The sequence below is a fragment of the Meleagris gallopavo genome, chromosome 1 (genome assembly GCF_905368555.1).
Source record: "Meleagris gallopavo chromosome 1, MGAL_WU_HG_1.1, whole genome shotgun sequence".
Lineage (NCBI taxonomy): Eukaryota > Metazoa > Chordata > Aves > Galliformes > Phasianidae > Meleagris > Meleagris gallopavo.
The window spans coordinates 90,259,032-90,274,642 of NC_139404.1; the positions used below are offsets into that span (position 1 = coordinate 90,259,032).

The 15,611-nt window shown below is 44.5% G+C and overlaps 1 protein-coding gene across 4 annotated transcripts in view; it reads left to right on the forward strand.

Moving 5' to 3' along the window:
* Window positions 1-15,423, forward strand: part of CD247 (CD247 molecule) — a 46,594-nt gene extending 31,171 nt beyond the window's left edge. Inside the window, exons 2-8 of one of the 4 annotated variants that reach the window (XM_085240332.1) lie at window positions 8,290-8,396; window positions 9,695-9,748; window positions 10,754-10,837; window positions 11,533-11,565; window positions 12,215-12,271; window positions 13,846-13,887; window positions 14,332-15,423. In XM_085240332.1, coding sequence (XP_085096458.1) covers window positions 8,290-8,396; window positions 9,695-9,748; window positions 10,754-10,837; window positions 11,533-11,565; window positions 12,215-12,271; window positions 13,846-13,887; window positions 14,332-14,397 — 443 coding nt within the window. In that variant the 3' untranslated portion in view covers window positions 14,398-15,423. Of the gene's footprint in view, window positions 1-8,289; window positions 8,397-9,694; window positions 9,749-10,753; window positions 10,838-11,529; window positions 11,566-12,214; window positions 12,272-13,845; window positions 13,888-14,331 lie in introns of all 4 variants that reach the window. The other 3 variants (XM_085240341.1, XM_019619974.3, XM_019619976.3) reach the window with 3 other exon arrangements.
* The last annotated feature ends 188 nt before the right edge of the window (window positions 15,424-15,611 follow it).

A 15,611-nucleotide genomic window follows, 5' to 3' on the forward strand; every position in this document is an offset into this window, starting at 1 on the left:
AAAATATATATGAAGTACAAAAATAAAGTTTTTAAGGTGATAATTTCAGTAGTTTTTGATGACCTTTAATGTGTAGGCATGTGGACATGAATTGCAGAAGAATAAGTAGTGAAGTTACTCCGAAAGCAGGCTCACATACGGCAAATCTAAAGAAAAGAGTAATGAAAAGTTTTATTTTTGCAGAAACAATATCATGGCATCAAAACCTTCCAGACTTAATTTGGTTAAGTAAAGATCCTTATATGATGAATACTGTGCTAGAGAGAACAGTTTTGTCTATCTTTTCATTATTGTTGCTTATCACTGCATGTTTCTTGCACATCCTTGAAGGCATGTGCGTGCTTGCTTTGGGATTAAGCCTGTGCACCTTGAGTTAAATGGCCTAACTTCTGTTAGAATCAGTGGTGCGGGAAGAGAGCTGGGCTGTTTATTGCACATTTCTTCTTCCATTTTGATGTGATAAATCTGAACATAATCCTCTTAATTGCCCTCACTTTGAATAGCTGTACTCGTAGTATTTTCTCTTTAAAACCAGGGTAACTTCTTGGAACAGCTTTCCTTAAGTAGGTTGAAACAATTAATGCACATCTAATGGCTAATTCTGTGTGATAACACTTAGCTTAATGAAATTAATTCCGTAGCAGTGCTTATGAGACACTCCCAGAGGCACAAGTGAGACTACTGCACTGCACCTCGGCACTGTATTTGTGCCCAGCATCTTCTCTCTTCCCTGTATTGCACAAGGGATAACTGCTAAGTCCAGATGAAAATGAAGTATGGATTAGTCACAGCTAATTAAAAAAAAAAAAAAAAAGAAAACAGAAAGCCTGAAAGGAAACAAAACAAACACAGCATTTGTGTTAAGGTAAGGAAGAATGCTGTTTTGTTGTATTATAGCCAATGCATTGCCTGGACAGCCCAGCTCTTTGTTACATGTTTTAAGTAGTACAACATACAGCAGTCCTCTCTGTGGCAAGAAGAAGTCCCAATGGATAGCAGCAGCAGAAGGATTTTCATAGAGAGTACACAGCAGAAGCAAGCAGAAGGAACCTTTTCACATGTAGGGGAAAATTCATCACCTGCAGGCATTTGGCCATCTTTCACCCCACCTAGTACTTCAACTGCCCTTTCCAATGCTGTGTTCTGAAAAAAAGGTTAATTAAGCACTGAGCGTTATGAAAAATTGAGATAGTAGAAATTCCCCTTGCATTCAAATTCCAACTCACTTGCACACGGAAAGCAAAAAAAAAAAAAAACCAAAACCTGTTTCCAGGCAATTTTTCTTTGTCTGCACATCTCGGAGGTTTCCCGATAAAGCTTTTGTGGAGAGAGATGGGGTTTTTAGAGTAAATACAATGTGAAAATGTTCATCCGTTTTAGAAGCAGCATTAAGGCCCTTTAAAGAAACATCTTTCGTGAGATCTGCAAGCAATTTTATCAGCACAGTGATAGTGTAATGCATAATTCAACACTTAGAGAATGAGAGTGAAGTTAACATCCCATCTTATGTGACTGCTTTGGAAGTGTGCACTAAAACTCTCAGATATGAACAGCTTTGTTCAGCAAACTGTATCTGGTCTAGTCACTGAGTGCTGCTACTGTGCTTTAAGATGCCATGAAGAAATACAAGGAATCTAAATGCTCTACAGGTAGCTGTGGCATTCCTCCAGGAAAAACAAAACAAGACAAATGTAGTTGTAAGCAACAAGACAAGATTTCTGTGTGCAGTGTTTCTGGAAGATTATCTTTTCCTGAAAAATTGTGAAGAAAAGCAAATAGGGTAAACTCAGTAACGTAGATGAAATTGACATAGATCGATGATGATAGCTCTCCTTTCCAGGTGTGAATGGCTGTACCTCATTATGCAAGCAGGCAACAGGCCAGTAGCTTTCTCCAGGTTGCCAGAGGACTGATGGCATCTAGACAGAAGGACAAACTCCAAGTCAGCACCTGCATGGCAGCAGCACGAGCTCTGCAGAGGCCTGCTGGGTTGTGGCTGCCAGTGGCTGGCTGGTGGGCATCCACAGCAAGTACCAGCTGTGGGCTAGGCTGGGGCTAAGCAGAGACATGAGGATGGGAAAGGGTCTGAAGCATATTTAGGAATGCCAAACAGGCATTTAGTTCAAGGATAAGAATAAAACTAGAGGAAAGGAGTGAAGTGGACATTATTTGTAGCTGGGGTATAAGACAGAATACGAATTAGTATGGTGGGTGACTTCATTAGTTTTTTGCCTCATTTATGCTGACTTCAAACATCTATAATTCAGCTTGCTCTTTGTTTAATGCAAACACAGATCAACCTCTGAAGTCCCACTACTAGTGCCATATATGCTTCATCATATAAAAATCATAGATCCTGCTGTGTTTGTTTTGATGGGCTGATACCCAACTCTAGCACTCACTCAGATTGACCGTTACTGTAGAATGTTGGTTTTGTTTTTTTTCCTTAGAAAAACAAACAAGAACAAATAATCCCAACATGTTAAATGTCCAAATACTATCTCCTCCTGCCCCTCTGAAACCAGTGCATTCAAGAACCATATGAAATCTCAGGGTCTTTACCGCCTTGCTATCATCATCCCATCCTGTGTTCAGCATTCAGAACATGAACTGTTTGCTTCGCCGTGAAATGCTGGCAGGGATCGATGGAGATTTCTTGGACAGAGGGAGTGCAGAATGCAGCCTGTAGTTTTCAGAGAAGCTGACCCGGAGTATTGCTATTGGCCACCAGAACTTTGTGCAATATTGTCTGTAATTACTGCTAGCAGGAGGACTCCGAAGCTGAGCCTCTTTGGGAAAAGGATTTCATGTTTTTAATACGTCTGGCAATGTAAGCTTAAATACAGCATGGTACCCGGGCTGCCTACAACAGACAACATTGAAAAGCTTAAAACTGCAAAATATAAATGCTCTTACAGAGAGCCCACAATGCCACTTTGTTTTACAAAAAGTACAATTTTGGTACCTGTTGTAATCTTCGGCTATGGAAATTAATTTTTTCCTAAATCTTCACTGTTAGAGTCTTAAGTTTGGTGCTCTTACTAATTTTAGATAGCTTTGCTTGGAAGCTCTCGTGTTCATTTTCAGCATAGAAGCTGTTACAGCCAATTAACAATTGGGAAAAATAAAAAAATTAATAGAGGTACTGTAACAGAAATGAACTGAATGAACTGCCAGAAGGGATAACAGGCATGACCAGAGACTATGCCTACTATTTAGCAAAGTAGTTTGAAGGCTAACAGGTACCTCTGCTAACACTATAATTTATTATTGGTGATATAGAGGCGTATGTCTATGTTGGATATGGATATGTTGGGTACTGGAATTAACTTGATAAATTTTAATATTAGTTGACTGCATTGTAGGTATGGGTAAAGCATGATAGTTTTGCTTTCATCTCAGGCACAAATGTTGACTTACAGCAGTTTGAACTCTTACTGTAAGTATGCAGGAATTTCTTATGATGAGAGGGGGATCCTTTTTCTTTGCTTTTGCCATAGTTCTCTCTCTTCAGAGAGAAGTGATTAATAAGATTAAAACTTCCCAGTGTATGAGAGTTGGAGAGCACTTTGACATTTTTTACAGTTAAAATATTATTTTTGTTATCCTTATCTTAGAGATGGCAAAATAAAGCCAAGGCATCGGGCCATTAGTAATAAGGATGTTCTTCCCTTCTGTTGTTTTTTTCTGTACAGGAATGCATTGCTTTCCAACAGTCTTTAATTCAGTCTGCCTGTCCGTCTATCTATTCTCTTTGTATTTGCAATTTCCTACCTATGTGCGATAAGATACATCTCAAAATACAGCAGCTTTTTCCTTGTGCTCTAATACAACCTGAGATAAGATACTCAAGATCAAGTACCTTGGGATGGATTATAACAAAATGTAGTGATGGGAGGATGAGCAACCACAATTATGTCACCTGGTGGTGGACTGCAGACTGCACCTGCTAAGTGTTACCAGGGACATAAAGCCATACCCCACGCCCTGATAGTTTATAGTCTCTTCTCTTCAGCAATGTTTTACTTTGCCGTATTTTATGCATGTAGTTTGTCCACGCTGTTAAGATGTGAATGCACACAAATTAGAGGAGAAAACATGCTGGAAGGGGAAGAAGTGATTCTTCTTTTCCAAAGGAGAACTTGTAAGAGATTCTGGACTTAGCATTTGTCCTCAGAGCTTTTGCTGAAGGGTTCTCTCGAGGACACAGGCATTGTTTGTGGGAATGTTTCCATGCTGTGATTGCTCTTCCATTGGCTCTCTTTATGAGACCCACGAAGGGCTTAGTGTTCAAGGTCACTGGAAAGAGGCTAAGCTTTGGCCAGCGATGCTGAAAGAAAAAAAAATACACAAGGAATTAATATTAAACCAACCCCCTTAACCAACCTTGCTTTGTACTTTATATGTAAGCGCCATTACATGTGTGCCATCTCCTAGCAGGCACAATGCGGCACAAACAAACATCCCCTCGCTAAGTGGGTCGGCAGCAGAGAACTGGCTGCGATGGGGAGGGCTGTGTTGAGCCTCTCCCACCCCAGCGCTTGTAGCTACGCTGTGCAGAGCCCCAGCCGTTAGGGCCGGCACAGCCTCCTTCCTGCCCATAACCTGATGCCACCACTGCCGCTGTGAGGTGATTTAACCACTTCTCTGCCCGACAGCAAGCTTCTCCAGTAATTTTCTCAGCAACAGAGATGCCTTTTTGGAAGCGCAGGTTTGTAAAGAGACGGCAAGCAAACATCTTGAAACTCTGCACGTCTTGAGAGTGTCTAACCTGAACTGTCCCAATGGATGCCCTAAAGTAAATGTTGAAAGCTTTCTGCAGGCTTGGATGACAGCCACCCAAGTTTTGTAAAGCATTGCAATAAGCTTAACTAAAAGAAGTGGATGGCATTCATTATACAGGTTTACTGTCCTTTCTGTTGCTTGCTCTTTTGACATGGGTTAGGTCTTGTGCTGTCAGTGAGTTAGAGGAAAACTGATCCTGGAGAAAGGAAAAGAAAGCAAAGCTTTCATTCCAATAGGATTAGCAGTGATGAGTGTATGGTCATGGCTTTGCCCGACTGTACCTCCAGGGGGGTTCCTGTAACTGTTGCAGCTTTGGACTGTGTTGGCTGCTATGCAAGGAATCACTTGTGGCCTGACTGGTGTCTGCAAATAGCTGCAATCCTCCCTCCGGCACCTCAAGCCTTCAGACTGCCGTGCTGTGATGGAAAAGCTCCCTCCTTTTCTTCTCTGCTTGCAGCTGATCAAATGTGTTGGATTTGAGTTCATTCTGAGATGGAACAGCTCTGTTACATCTTTTGTGTTTGTGCATATCTGCATTTGGTTTGGTAGGAGCCATGAAATCCAAGCAGTCCCTTCCTGCATTAACCCCGAGATGAGAAGAACGATGCATTGATGAGTGGGAAGGGCTTTATAAATCTTCCATTTAGGAATCGCTCTTCATCTTATCAGTATATTTGATTACTGGAGCCATGGGCCATGAGTTACTTGCAAGCTGCTTAGCAACCTTGTGCTTCGTTTGCTCTTTGTGCAATCTAACTTTAAAGTGCCAGGGGAATGTCTGCTGCACCCAACAAATACCTCTGGTTGTGAGGCAGAAATCTCTAAGGAAAGGAGTAAGAAAGCTAGAAATAACCATTTGAGTGGTAAGCCTTGCCTCTCTGGATACTTAATAATACAAAAGTTAGAGCAGGGAACATCTTTTGCATTAACTAGACTGAACTTCTGCTATCCCTGTTGAATATGAGTCTAGTAAAAGAGCATGGGTCTAATCTAAAACCCCTACAAAAGCTGAAAGAGCTTCACAGTTTACATCTGTTAGCTGAGCTTGCTGAATATCCGGGTTCTGCCATCACAGTGTGCTTGGCTTGCTGTCTGTAGGAGGCATCACAAGTTTTGCTTCAGGAAAGCCCTTTACACCAAGTTCTTGCAAAAGCGAGAAGTGAAAGCAGAGCTTTTCTGAGAATGACTGACTGTTTGGGTATGTGAGGAGTCCCCTTCCAGAGATGAGAAAGGCACTCCCCTCTGTTCTGTTTCCGACAAGGCTCTGGAAATATTCTGAGGCATAAAGATTGCCTTGTTCAAGGTGGGCAAAAAGCTAAACTTATTCACCTTCAGACTGAAACAGGAGATCATTTACTATTGTTTTTTTTGCACACGTTTGGTCTTTCAGCAAATCAGCTGGAAAGTGTTTGGCATTTGGTCACACTATCCTCATTTCCATTTTCTAAATCTATTTTTTCTCAAATTAATCAAGAGGAAAATTGCAGTGCTTGAAGTTGGTGATAGTACCTCCCTGGAAGGGATCCTAGCAGAAATATGATGGGTTTGCCACATTCCTAAAGCATCTTATCTTGACCTTATGTTTCCATAATGCATAAGGACGCGTATAATGCATTATGCACTTTTGGCATAAAGAAGTGGGAATTCATGACCTGATTTTTTTTATTTTTTTCCCAAATTTAATTATTCTTGCTGCTTAGCATCCAGTCTTATAACGCAAATCCTGATAATATTCATGTTTTGCTCCTCGGTTTTAAGGCCAAGGAAAACAGCAAACTGTAATGTTGAACATGGCCAAAGCACAGCTTGTGTCTGTGCTGTGTTTCATAAACAGATGATAATATGCTGATGGAAAAAGTCTTCTCCAGCTCTTCTCCAGCATTGTGCCCGTGTTTAGACATCTTGCTTTAAGATCCTCCTGCATTTTAATGGACTGCTGAAATTTGGACTGGTAAAACACTGGAAAACTGTGGTGCACAGGGCACCGTGAGGCTAGTTTTGTGTTGAACAAGCACTGGATTAAGTATTATCCTCTGAATCTCTAGAAGAACTTGTGGAAGCTGCTTTCAGCTTGTTGGTTGGCTTAATACATGATGCGTGATGTTAGGCAAATATCTTAATCTCTCTGTCTCCATTTACCCCATGTAAACAAGGTTCGATAATCCTGAAAGTAATGCAGTGGTTATTGTTGAATGTTATTTTATAAATCATAGAAAATGGGAGGGGAAGAAGGAAGGCAATCCAAGATCTTAGTCTTACTTTACTTCCAGAGATTTGTTTCTAAGAATAATTTTTGAAAAACGGAATGCAAATCCTTAGTTAAAACAAAACTGGTGTCTGGAAACGTGTTTTTCCTTTGGCTGTGTGAGCTTCTTGGTGGGAGCAGTGATTTGATCTTCTACTTCAGAAAGTACAATTGGATTACCAAGTTTCCAGGCATGGATTTGAAGCCGTGCTTTATACAAATAACATCCTTGAGCAGTGCTGCAAACCATCACCATTAGCTCTATTTCTGTTGAAGAGACTCCCTTGCGCTGCCCGAATGGCATCTGCAAATTGATGAAATCTCCATTGTGACTGGATGGACTGGAGAGAAAGCCCATTGCACAGAGCAGCCCCGCTCTCAGCGCGGGAGTAACTGAGTGCCTTGAAGTAGTGCATTAAGTGGTTCAACTGCTATCCATCACATGCAGTTAATAGGAATTGCTATACTTTGTTCACCTTAGGATGGAGATGAATCATACCAATTCTTTTCAATTTATCTCCGTAGAAGGGTTTCACAGCCTCTTGATCATTCTCATCTTCCTCTTTTGAACTCCCTCCAATTGTCTGTACAAAGCATGCCTCAGATTCATTTCTAAGTGATTTTTTTAATAGCTGTGAAATGCACCTTTCCTTTGGCAGTGGTTTTGGAGCTGCGTATTAGATCCATATTTACTTTGGCTTCTTGACCTGAATTGTTTTTATTTTTCAGCTGCATCTTCAAGCTTGCTGCATGTTTCCTTATACAGGAGCAATTTAATTAGCTCTAGCTGCTGAAAACCATCAGCATTGCTGTGCTCTGCTTGATGTGGTTGGGGTATGAACATGTCACGAAAGTGGACGATTAAATTAACACCAGCATCTTCTGAAGAGCAGTTTTATTGAGCTCTCAATTAGGGCATTAGCAGATTTTCTTCCTCAGCAAAGTTTTAAAAATTCTTTTTTTTTTTTTTTTTTTTAAACTCTCAAAGGGATTCACCCAACAAGAGGCAGCTCAGTTGGAACAGGACCTGGGCAGCCTGCTCCAAGTGACCCCATTGGGTTGGTCATCCATTGCTGCCTTCCAAGCTCATTTGTTCTATGATCCTTGTTCAGATTTTCATCTCCTTTGCAAACAGGCAGACTTGCCTCTGTAGTGGCTTTGCTTGGTAAAGTACTGCGCTGCACTGCCACATGTATGTTGTCAAGCACACGTTGATACAAATGGCCTTGTCTGTTGATGTATGTGGTCTTTCTGTGCAGATGCTGTAGCAGTTCTTGGACTGACAGATCCCCGACTCTGCTACTTACTTGATGGATTCCTCTTCATTTACGCAGTCATCATCACGGCCCTGTTTGTGAAAGCTAAGGTCAGTCTATATAAACACTGATGCATTTGGCTTTTGTGGTGCTAGCATGGTGGGCCAAGCTGGAAAATGGGGGTGGAAGCAGGAAGCACATCTCTTAGAATAAGAACTTAATATTTTCACAGAATCACAGAATCACAGATTTTCTCTCTCTTCTCTTTTTTTTTCCTCTCCTTTTCTGGTACCAACCTGAGTATCTTGGACAAATGCTGTCTGAGGGTTCAGGAGTGAAGAGAAAGCGTATGAACTACATGAGAGTACTTTGATGCCACAGTTATGCATGCAATCAGAGATTCTGGATAGAATAGCTGGGAAATGGTTGGTGATGTGGTTTCTTCTGCAGCTTTGTCATTGGAAAGAGAAGAGAGGTTGTGCAGAAAATTCAGGACAATGCCAAGTTCGTGAAGGAAGTAGTAACATGTCTCAGAAGGCAGACATGCCCTTGTCTATAGCCCTCAGCATGCTCGCTGTCTTTTTGGTCTGTTCAGCTGTTTGCTGGTGAGGTTCGTGGTGCTGAGCTGTAACAAGGAAGCTGCTGCAGGGAGGAAGGAAGCAGGAAAGCCATATGGTAATGCCAGGCTTTCAGCCAAAAGCAGCAGAGCTGAAACACCATCATCATGAAGCTCCATGAGGCCAGTGGAGCATCTTCTGGGCAGCTCTTTGTCTTGACCCAAACCTAGAACTTATATATTTCCTAAGGAGTAGCATCTCTCACTTTTTGCTTCCTGCTCAGAGGAGTTTTCTGTGGTGGCTTTTGCCAAAGGTACAGCCTTGTTTTGGCCTTTTGTTTATGGACAATGTGGCTGATGTTGGGCTCTGTTAATAGAAGATGCTTGGTAAATAAATTACTGGCCCTGTCAAAGGCTCCAGTGCCTCTCACAGGAAAAGCATGGAGTGGATAAATGGTAATTACTACAAATTTTTATTTAAAAAAAAAAGGAAAATCAGATTTATCCTAGGCCTAAATGCAAACTCAACTAGAAAGTTGTTTTTTTAAGAAAGATTTGATGTATGATAATAATTCAGTAAGATTAAGGCAATACAGAATGCAGCATAATACTCTTCAAAAAGAGCAGAGCACGAAGGAGCTGCTCTCACTGACCTAATGCTGCCCTTTCTGCCTGCAACAATTAACTTGTTGTTCCTTATCAGTCCTGTGTAGAGCAGGATTTGTATTGCTGCAGCTCCATCAGTGCCACAGAGTGCCTGTGTGTGAGCTGCCCAGCTTCTGACAAGAGGAGAGAAGGAACAAAAGGACAGAAGCCTCTGTCCCCCTGCTCACAGTTTGGTTTCTCTTCCAGCTTAGCCAGTCCTCTGAACCACAGCTGCTGCTGGACCAGGACGATGTGTATAATGTAAGTATCTGCTGTGTTATGTGTGCTTTTTCTAAATCGTTCTACCTCTCTGGGCACTTAGTGAATTGCCTATGGATCAACAAAATGTGGGATGGACCAGCTGATGAAGGCACTGCACCCAGGTGTGCAGCATAGCAGTTAGAAGGAGAGTTATATGGAGGAAAATGAAAGCTGACTGGGGCTGTTGTGTGGGGCCGTACTGGAGGCCCACCCAACTCTGTGGCCTGGCCACAGTCAGCATCAGAGGCTCTCCCTGTCGTGAGAGGATGGACACAAGCACCTGCCAGCCTTCTAGATGAATTGCTTGTTCACGGTAGCATTGAATTCTGGCTATACATCTGATTGCCTTGATTTCTGTTTTTATTTTTATTTTTCTCTCACACTCTTGTAGCCACATCCTGTGACGAGTTCCACCATTTAACTGTGTAATTTATGAAAACTAATGTTCTGTTTTCAGTTTAAATTACCACCTGTCACCTTTCCAATAGCACCGGATACTGATACTCAGTGTACAGAATAACTGTGCTCTTCTGATCTGAAATCTCTCCTTTGCCCTCTTCCAAGGTAACCTTTTCCAGATGGGAGATGTGTAACTTCTGCATCCACTTGATGCAAATGTAGATGAGCTGCTCTGCAAAATCAAACAAATAAAAACAACAACAACAACAACAAAGGTCTTGTACATAAAACCACCAGTGGGAGAGAGGGCATGGAATTCAGTCTCCCTTTCTCTCCTGCGCTTTTTCAACTCAGTTCTGCTTGGGAAGTTTCTTGATGTAAACAGTTTGCAGCTTTCTGCTGCACGGACCACTCTTTCTGGCTTCCATAGCTTTGTTGTAGACAATTTTGTTGAAAGAAAAGTAAAAATTAAGAGGTAAAAACTTTTTGCAATACTCATGGAGTTGGACTCCAAGCTGGGTAATTTATTTGCTCGTGCTAAGCCACGCTCTATTTCTTTTCTCATGATTGTGACATTCACCGCTGCTTCTTCCTTTCTCGTTTCAGAAACTGTCCCGTGGGCACAGAGATGAATACGATGTGCTGGGCACCAGAAGAGGCGCAGACCTTGAGAAGGGCGGGAGACACGAGGTAGCTTCCTCCCACATCCCCCTCTCTACTCTCTGAATCCAGTTCCTTCCTCCTTGCATCTCACCACAGTTCAGACACACGTGCACCCAGCACCGGTTTGCAAGTCACCGGGGTCCTCTTTGGGAGGGAATGACACAACCCATGTGGCGGCTGTGGCGCCGGCAGCGTGACAGGGACAAAAGTAAACCTCCCCCTCTCTTTGATCTGTGCCCCCACCGCTTTGCTGAGAACTCACAGCCACGCCGCTGGAAGTGACACCTGGCCCGGGCGGATGCGGGGCAGGCGAGGTGGAAATGAGTGTTTCATGAGCACTCGCTGCATGTGATGCTGCCAGGCAAGCACCGACAGTGTCAAGCAGCAGCCGGAGCAAATGCTTCTGCTGCAGAGCCCAGCAGCTTCAAAAGAAGAGGGAGGGGAAACCTTCTGTGGGGCGTGCCTGCAGGTGGCGGCTGGAGGGGGGTCGAACAGAGGACAAGAGAACAGAGTTAAGAATTTTTTTCCAGTTATTAAAATCATATGACTAGTCTAGCAAATAAGTTGTTTTAACAGAGCCTTTTGGATAGAGGCGAGGTGGGCCCAACTGGCTGTGTCCATGGAGCTGTAGCTGGGCCTTAGAGCAAACCCACAGGCACGTACGGGTGGTGGACAACAGCAGTTGAACACGTGGGCAACTTTTTTCCTTTTTCTTACAGCAGAGAAGAAAGAACCCTCACGACACCGTTTACTCTGTGAGTAGAGAACTAGGGGTTGGGAACGGCTGCTTAGGGACCTTTTGATAGACTTAACTCTGGTGAAATGTGGGGGCCAGCACTCCGAAGGACAGGGCCACAAACGCTAATGCTCACATCTCACCCTGGATGTATCCAGGTGCTCAGTGCTTGCTGAGAAGTGAGCTTTGGTTCCCATGGCTGGTTCACAGTCTCTGATCAGTGCTGGTTGTGAGCCTCAGAATGGAGGGAGGGAGAGCCCCTCTCTCTTACCTCTCACCCTACTTTGTTAAAGACTGTGTCCTGTCCCTGGACCACAACATTGTGTTGGGTTTTGTCTCCTGAACAAACTCTGCTTAAAGGTTTTCTTTAGAGAGTTTCGGTGTAGTGCAGTATGTGGCACCAGTGTAGCTAAATGACTTGGTCATTATTCTTCATTTATATTGTTGGAGACGGTGTGGTGCTGCTGAGCAGAGCTGATGCTGCCTCACTTATGCTTTCCTGCACGTCAGCCAAGACCACCACTATCCCTCCTCTGGATGGGGCCATAGTTCTGCACTGAGGCTGGGTCATACACGGCAGCCCCAGTCATGCAGGAGTGGAGCGTGGGCACATGGTGACTGGGTTGGCTTTTCTGGTGACACTGACACCTTCCCCCTCTTTCTTGCAGTCCCTGCAGAAGGACAAGATGGGCGAGGCCTACAGTGAGATTGGGAAGAAGGGAGAGGTGAGTCCCTCCTAATGGGAGCGGGGGCAGGTGTTGCTCACTGCTGCTCCCTTGCAGAGCAGCAACCCTGTGTGAAAGCACCTGCAGCTGAAGGCAGTTACCTATTTCCTGTAGTACCCGGTGTGATAGGTACAGCAGAAAGCGATGAAGCTACAGTTACAGCAGCCACAAGGTTGGGGATCGGACAATAAGGTTTGTGCCACTGGCATTAGAAACATGGCCCATACACAGCTGTGGTGTTCCTGAGGAGACTGAGTAATGTCAAGGGAGAAACACTGCAACTTTTCACAGAAAAAGTCTGACAGTGACCTCAGTCATCCTCTGAGACGAATGAGGAATACCTGAAGGAAATACCTGCTGCAAAGCTCAGGTCACAGCACCGTTGAGCACTTACTTTCCTCCAGGGCAGCCCTGAGTTTCACAGTGTCTCTCTGTGGGCCACCGCGTCTGCTCTGCCTATAGCCACAAGTCAGCACTTGCATGCTTGTCTGCAGACAGGGAACTGGGGGAACATTCTCCTCCCTGTACATTTTCTCTATTATTTATAAGGGAGCAGCTCTGTTGTGTCCAAGGATAGTGACAAGGGGACAGCTTCAGTTCAGTGAGCTCACTGCCGGGGGAGGGATGCCTGTGTTGTAAAGAGACCGTCTCGGTATGCTGTTTATGGCAAAATGAAAAATTGCTGTGACCTACACAGGTTCTATTTTGAGTCAAAGTGTCTTACACGTAACCTTTGATTTCCCTCTGAGAAGAGAAAAAAGGGTATTTCAAAAGAAAGCTTAGCATTGAAAAATGATGAAGCACCACCAATATTTAACACCTCCTGGTTTTTTTTATTGTTCTAAGGGCCCATCTGCCATATTCAGGCTAGGTTTGTGAGCTGTGAGTTTATGCAGTCTCACCCCAGTTTTACTTATGAATGTTTCTATTACCAGCAAGGTGAGGAGGGAAACAAAGCCTTCCCTCGTTCTACACACATGACGCTTCAACAGCCTGCTGCAGTGTTAACTGGGGTGTGCATTGCTCTCTGCCATCTGTATCACACAGGAAATGCTCCCGGGCCATGGCTGCAGGCTTGTTATGGCCAGCCATGGGCCTGGCACATAGCCTCCATTCCAGATCTGCAAGCTCGGCCATCCTGGGTTCCCACCTTGAAGCTCCAAAGCATGAGTTAGAGACAGGAACTTATGGCCCCTGTCTCAGGAGTGGGCAGTCACTCAGGCACCAGCTGACATGTAGCAACAACTCAAACCACATGGACTTATTTATTCAGGTGTACTCTTGGCCCACAAAGCAGTAGGAATGCTGTCACACCTCCTGGCCTACAGTGAATCGGGAAATAGCAGCATTACGGCAGTATGACAGGAAAATGTCATCACATCAAAATAACTTCCCTTGCTAGTTCTCTCCTTCCATGGCCCTTGCATCAGGCTGGGGTGGCTCCAGCCCAGGTGGCACTCACCAGTGGGCTCTCCCTCAATGCATCCGCAGTTCGGGATGGGAGCACTCAGCCTTCTCTTTCTTTTGGTGAAATGGGAAAAGCACTGATCTCTGCTTGTTTTGCTTCCCCAAAGCAGCAGCGGCGGCGAGGAAAAGGGAACGAGGCTGTTTACCAGGTAGGCAACACATCCACAGCTGCCCCCTTCATCTATCTCTGCAGCTGAACTGCAGCCTCCATCGCATCTGCCTTCCCTTCCAAGTCATTAAGGAGAAGTCCTGAGAATACTGTTCCGGATTTCATGTCTTAGTTAGCAGAGCTCACAGTTTGTTGGCTCTTAGCAGTCAATAATGTGCAGTTAAAATGTACTCTAAAGATGGGCAAAACCGGTCAGAATGAGTTGCTGCAGCCGTGCACTGCTAACAGTTCCTCAGGCTGCATCCTGCCTCCAGGTAAGTGACACCATAGCGAGACCAAGGAAATGCTCATCAGTTAAAAAATAATCTCTGTAAGAAGCAAAAACCACAATGATGCTCTGCCACCCCCAGCATCTTCTTCCTGACCTGACAGCCACCTCTGGAGAACCAAACCCTCTCCTCACCTCTGTTTCTCTCTTTCTCAGGGGCTCAGTGCAGCGACCAAGGACACATACGACGCTCTCCAAATGCAGCCCCTGCCCCCCCGCTAAGAGGGAGTCACGGTGGGGACGGGCAGCGGTGAGGGATGCCCACATGCTTGGGGGGAGGGAGGGGGGAGAAGGGGGAAAGCTTTTTTCATCCCAAACAAAACAAGCACTGTGTACTTCCTCAGTGCAACAATCTACTTGGGTTGGTGCACCGAGGTTCCTTCTCTCCTCTTGTGGAATAACGTAACTGCAAGCTTTAGCTTCTGAAGTGTACATACCTGTAAAGTTATTTCCCACACCAGTAGCTATTAGGTTGTTTTTGCAGGATTTGTGTTGTAGGAACAGTCCCCACCTCCTGACACAGCTGTTTCTGAAGCTCCTCACCTTTTGGGGGCACCAAGACACACAGCTGCTGGCTCATAGCATTTAAGGACTCGTTAGTGATAGGGCTGCCGTTTCCTGCAGTGTTTATCTTCACGCCATTTGACAATCAGCCTTCCGCTTTAAATTTACCTTTTAAAAACTGCAGTAGCAGAGGACAATTTTTTTTTTCTTTAACTGTGAAAAGTGATGTGGTGTCAGTGCAGTGAAAGGTGCCAGCTCTTTGACATCAAACAAGATCTGAGCTCCAACAAAAGAGGAAGCGCCACGTGGACAGCACGAGGCGCTAAGAGCCAGGCAATGGCCAAGAGATGCCTGGGAAGGCAGAAGCCAGCATTGCTGCAGTGACTATGAGAATGGACTCTGAGAGAAATGCTGGAAAGGCCGGGAACCTCACCCCTCCCACGTGGCAGAGGGCTGGACCTGCTGAGCTTCTGCTCTTTCACATTATTCACAACACCTACAACCACCGCTGCAGCCACCTCCCTTTGTAGGAGTTTATGGGACGATGGCTGTGTCAGGAAAAAAAAAAACCTATCGCTTCTGGGCAACAGATTCTTTGTATAAAAGCCAATATATAAATGCAGTTCCAAACCAGCTAATTTCATCTGGTTACTCTTAAAAGACGATGCAGGTATTATTCCAAAATGGTAGTGAGGTCAGTAACATAATGCGTTTTTGATGAATTAATAAAGTGAGTGTCAAAGACCCACGTGTGCATGGTGCACTGCTGCATGGTGGCAGTGTGGTCTCCTTGGCCAGCTGCTGGGGTCGGTGTTTCCCCAGCATCAGCTGGGAGGATGCGGGAAGCAACGCTGGGACAGCACCTCAAGCCTCAGCATCGATCGATGCGTTGTTCTCCTCGTGCTGCAGCCCCAGGCAGGGATTAGAAGGCT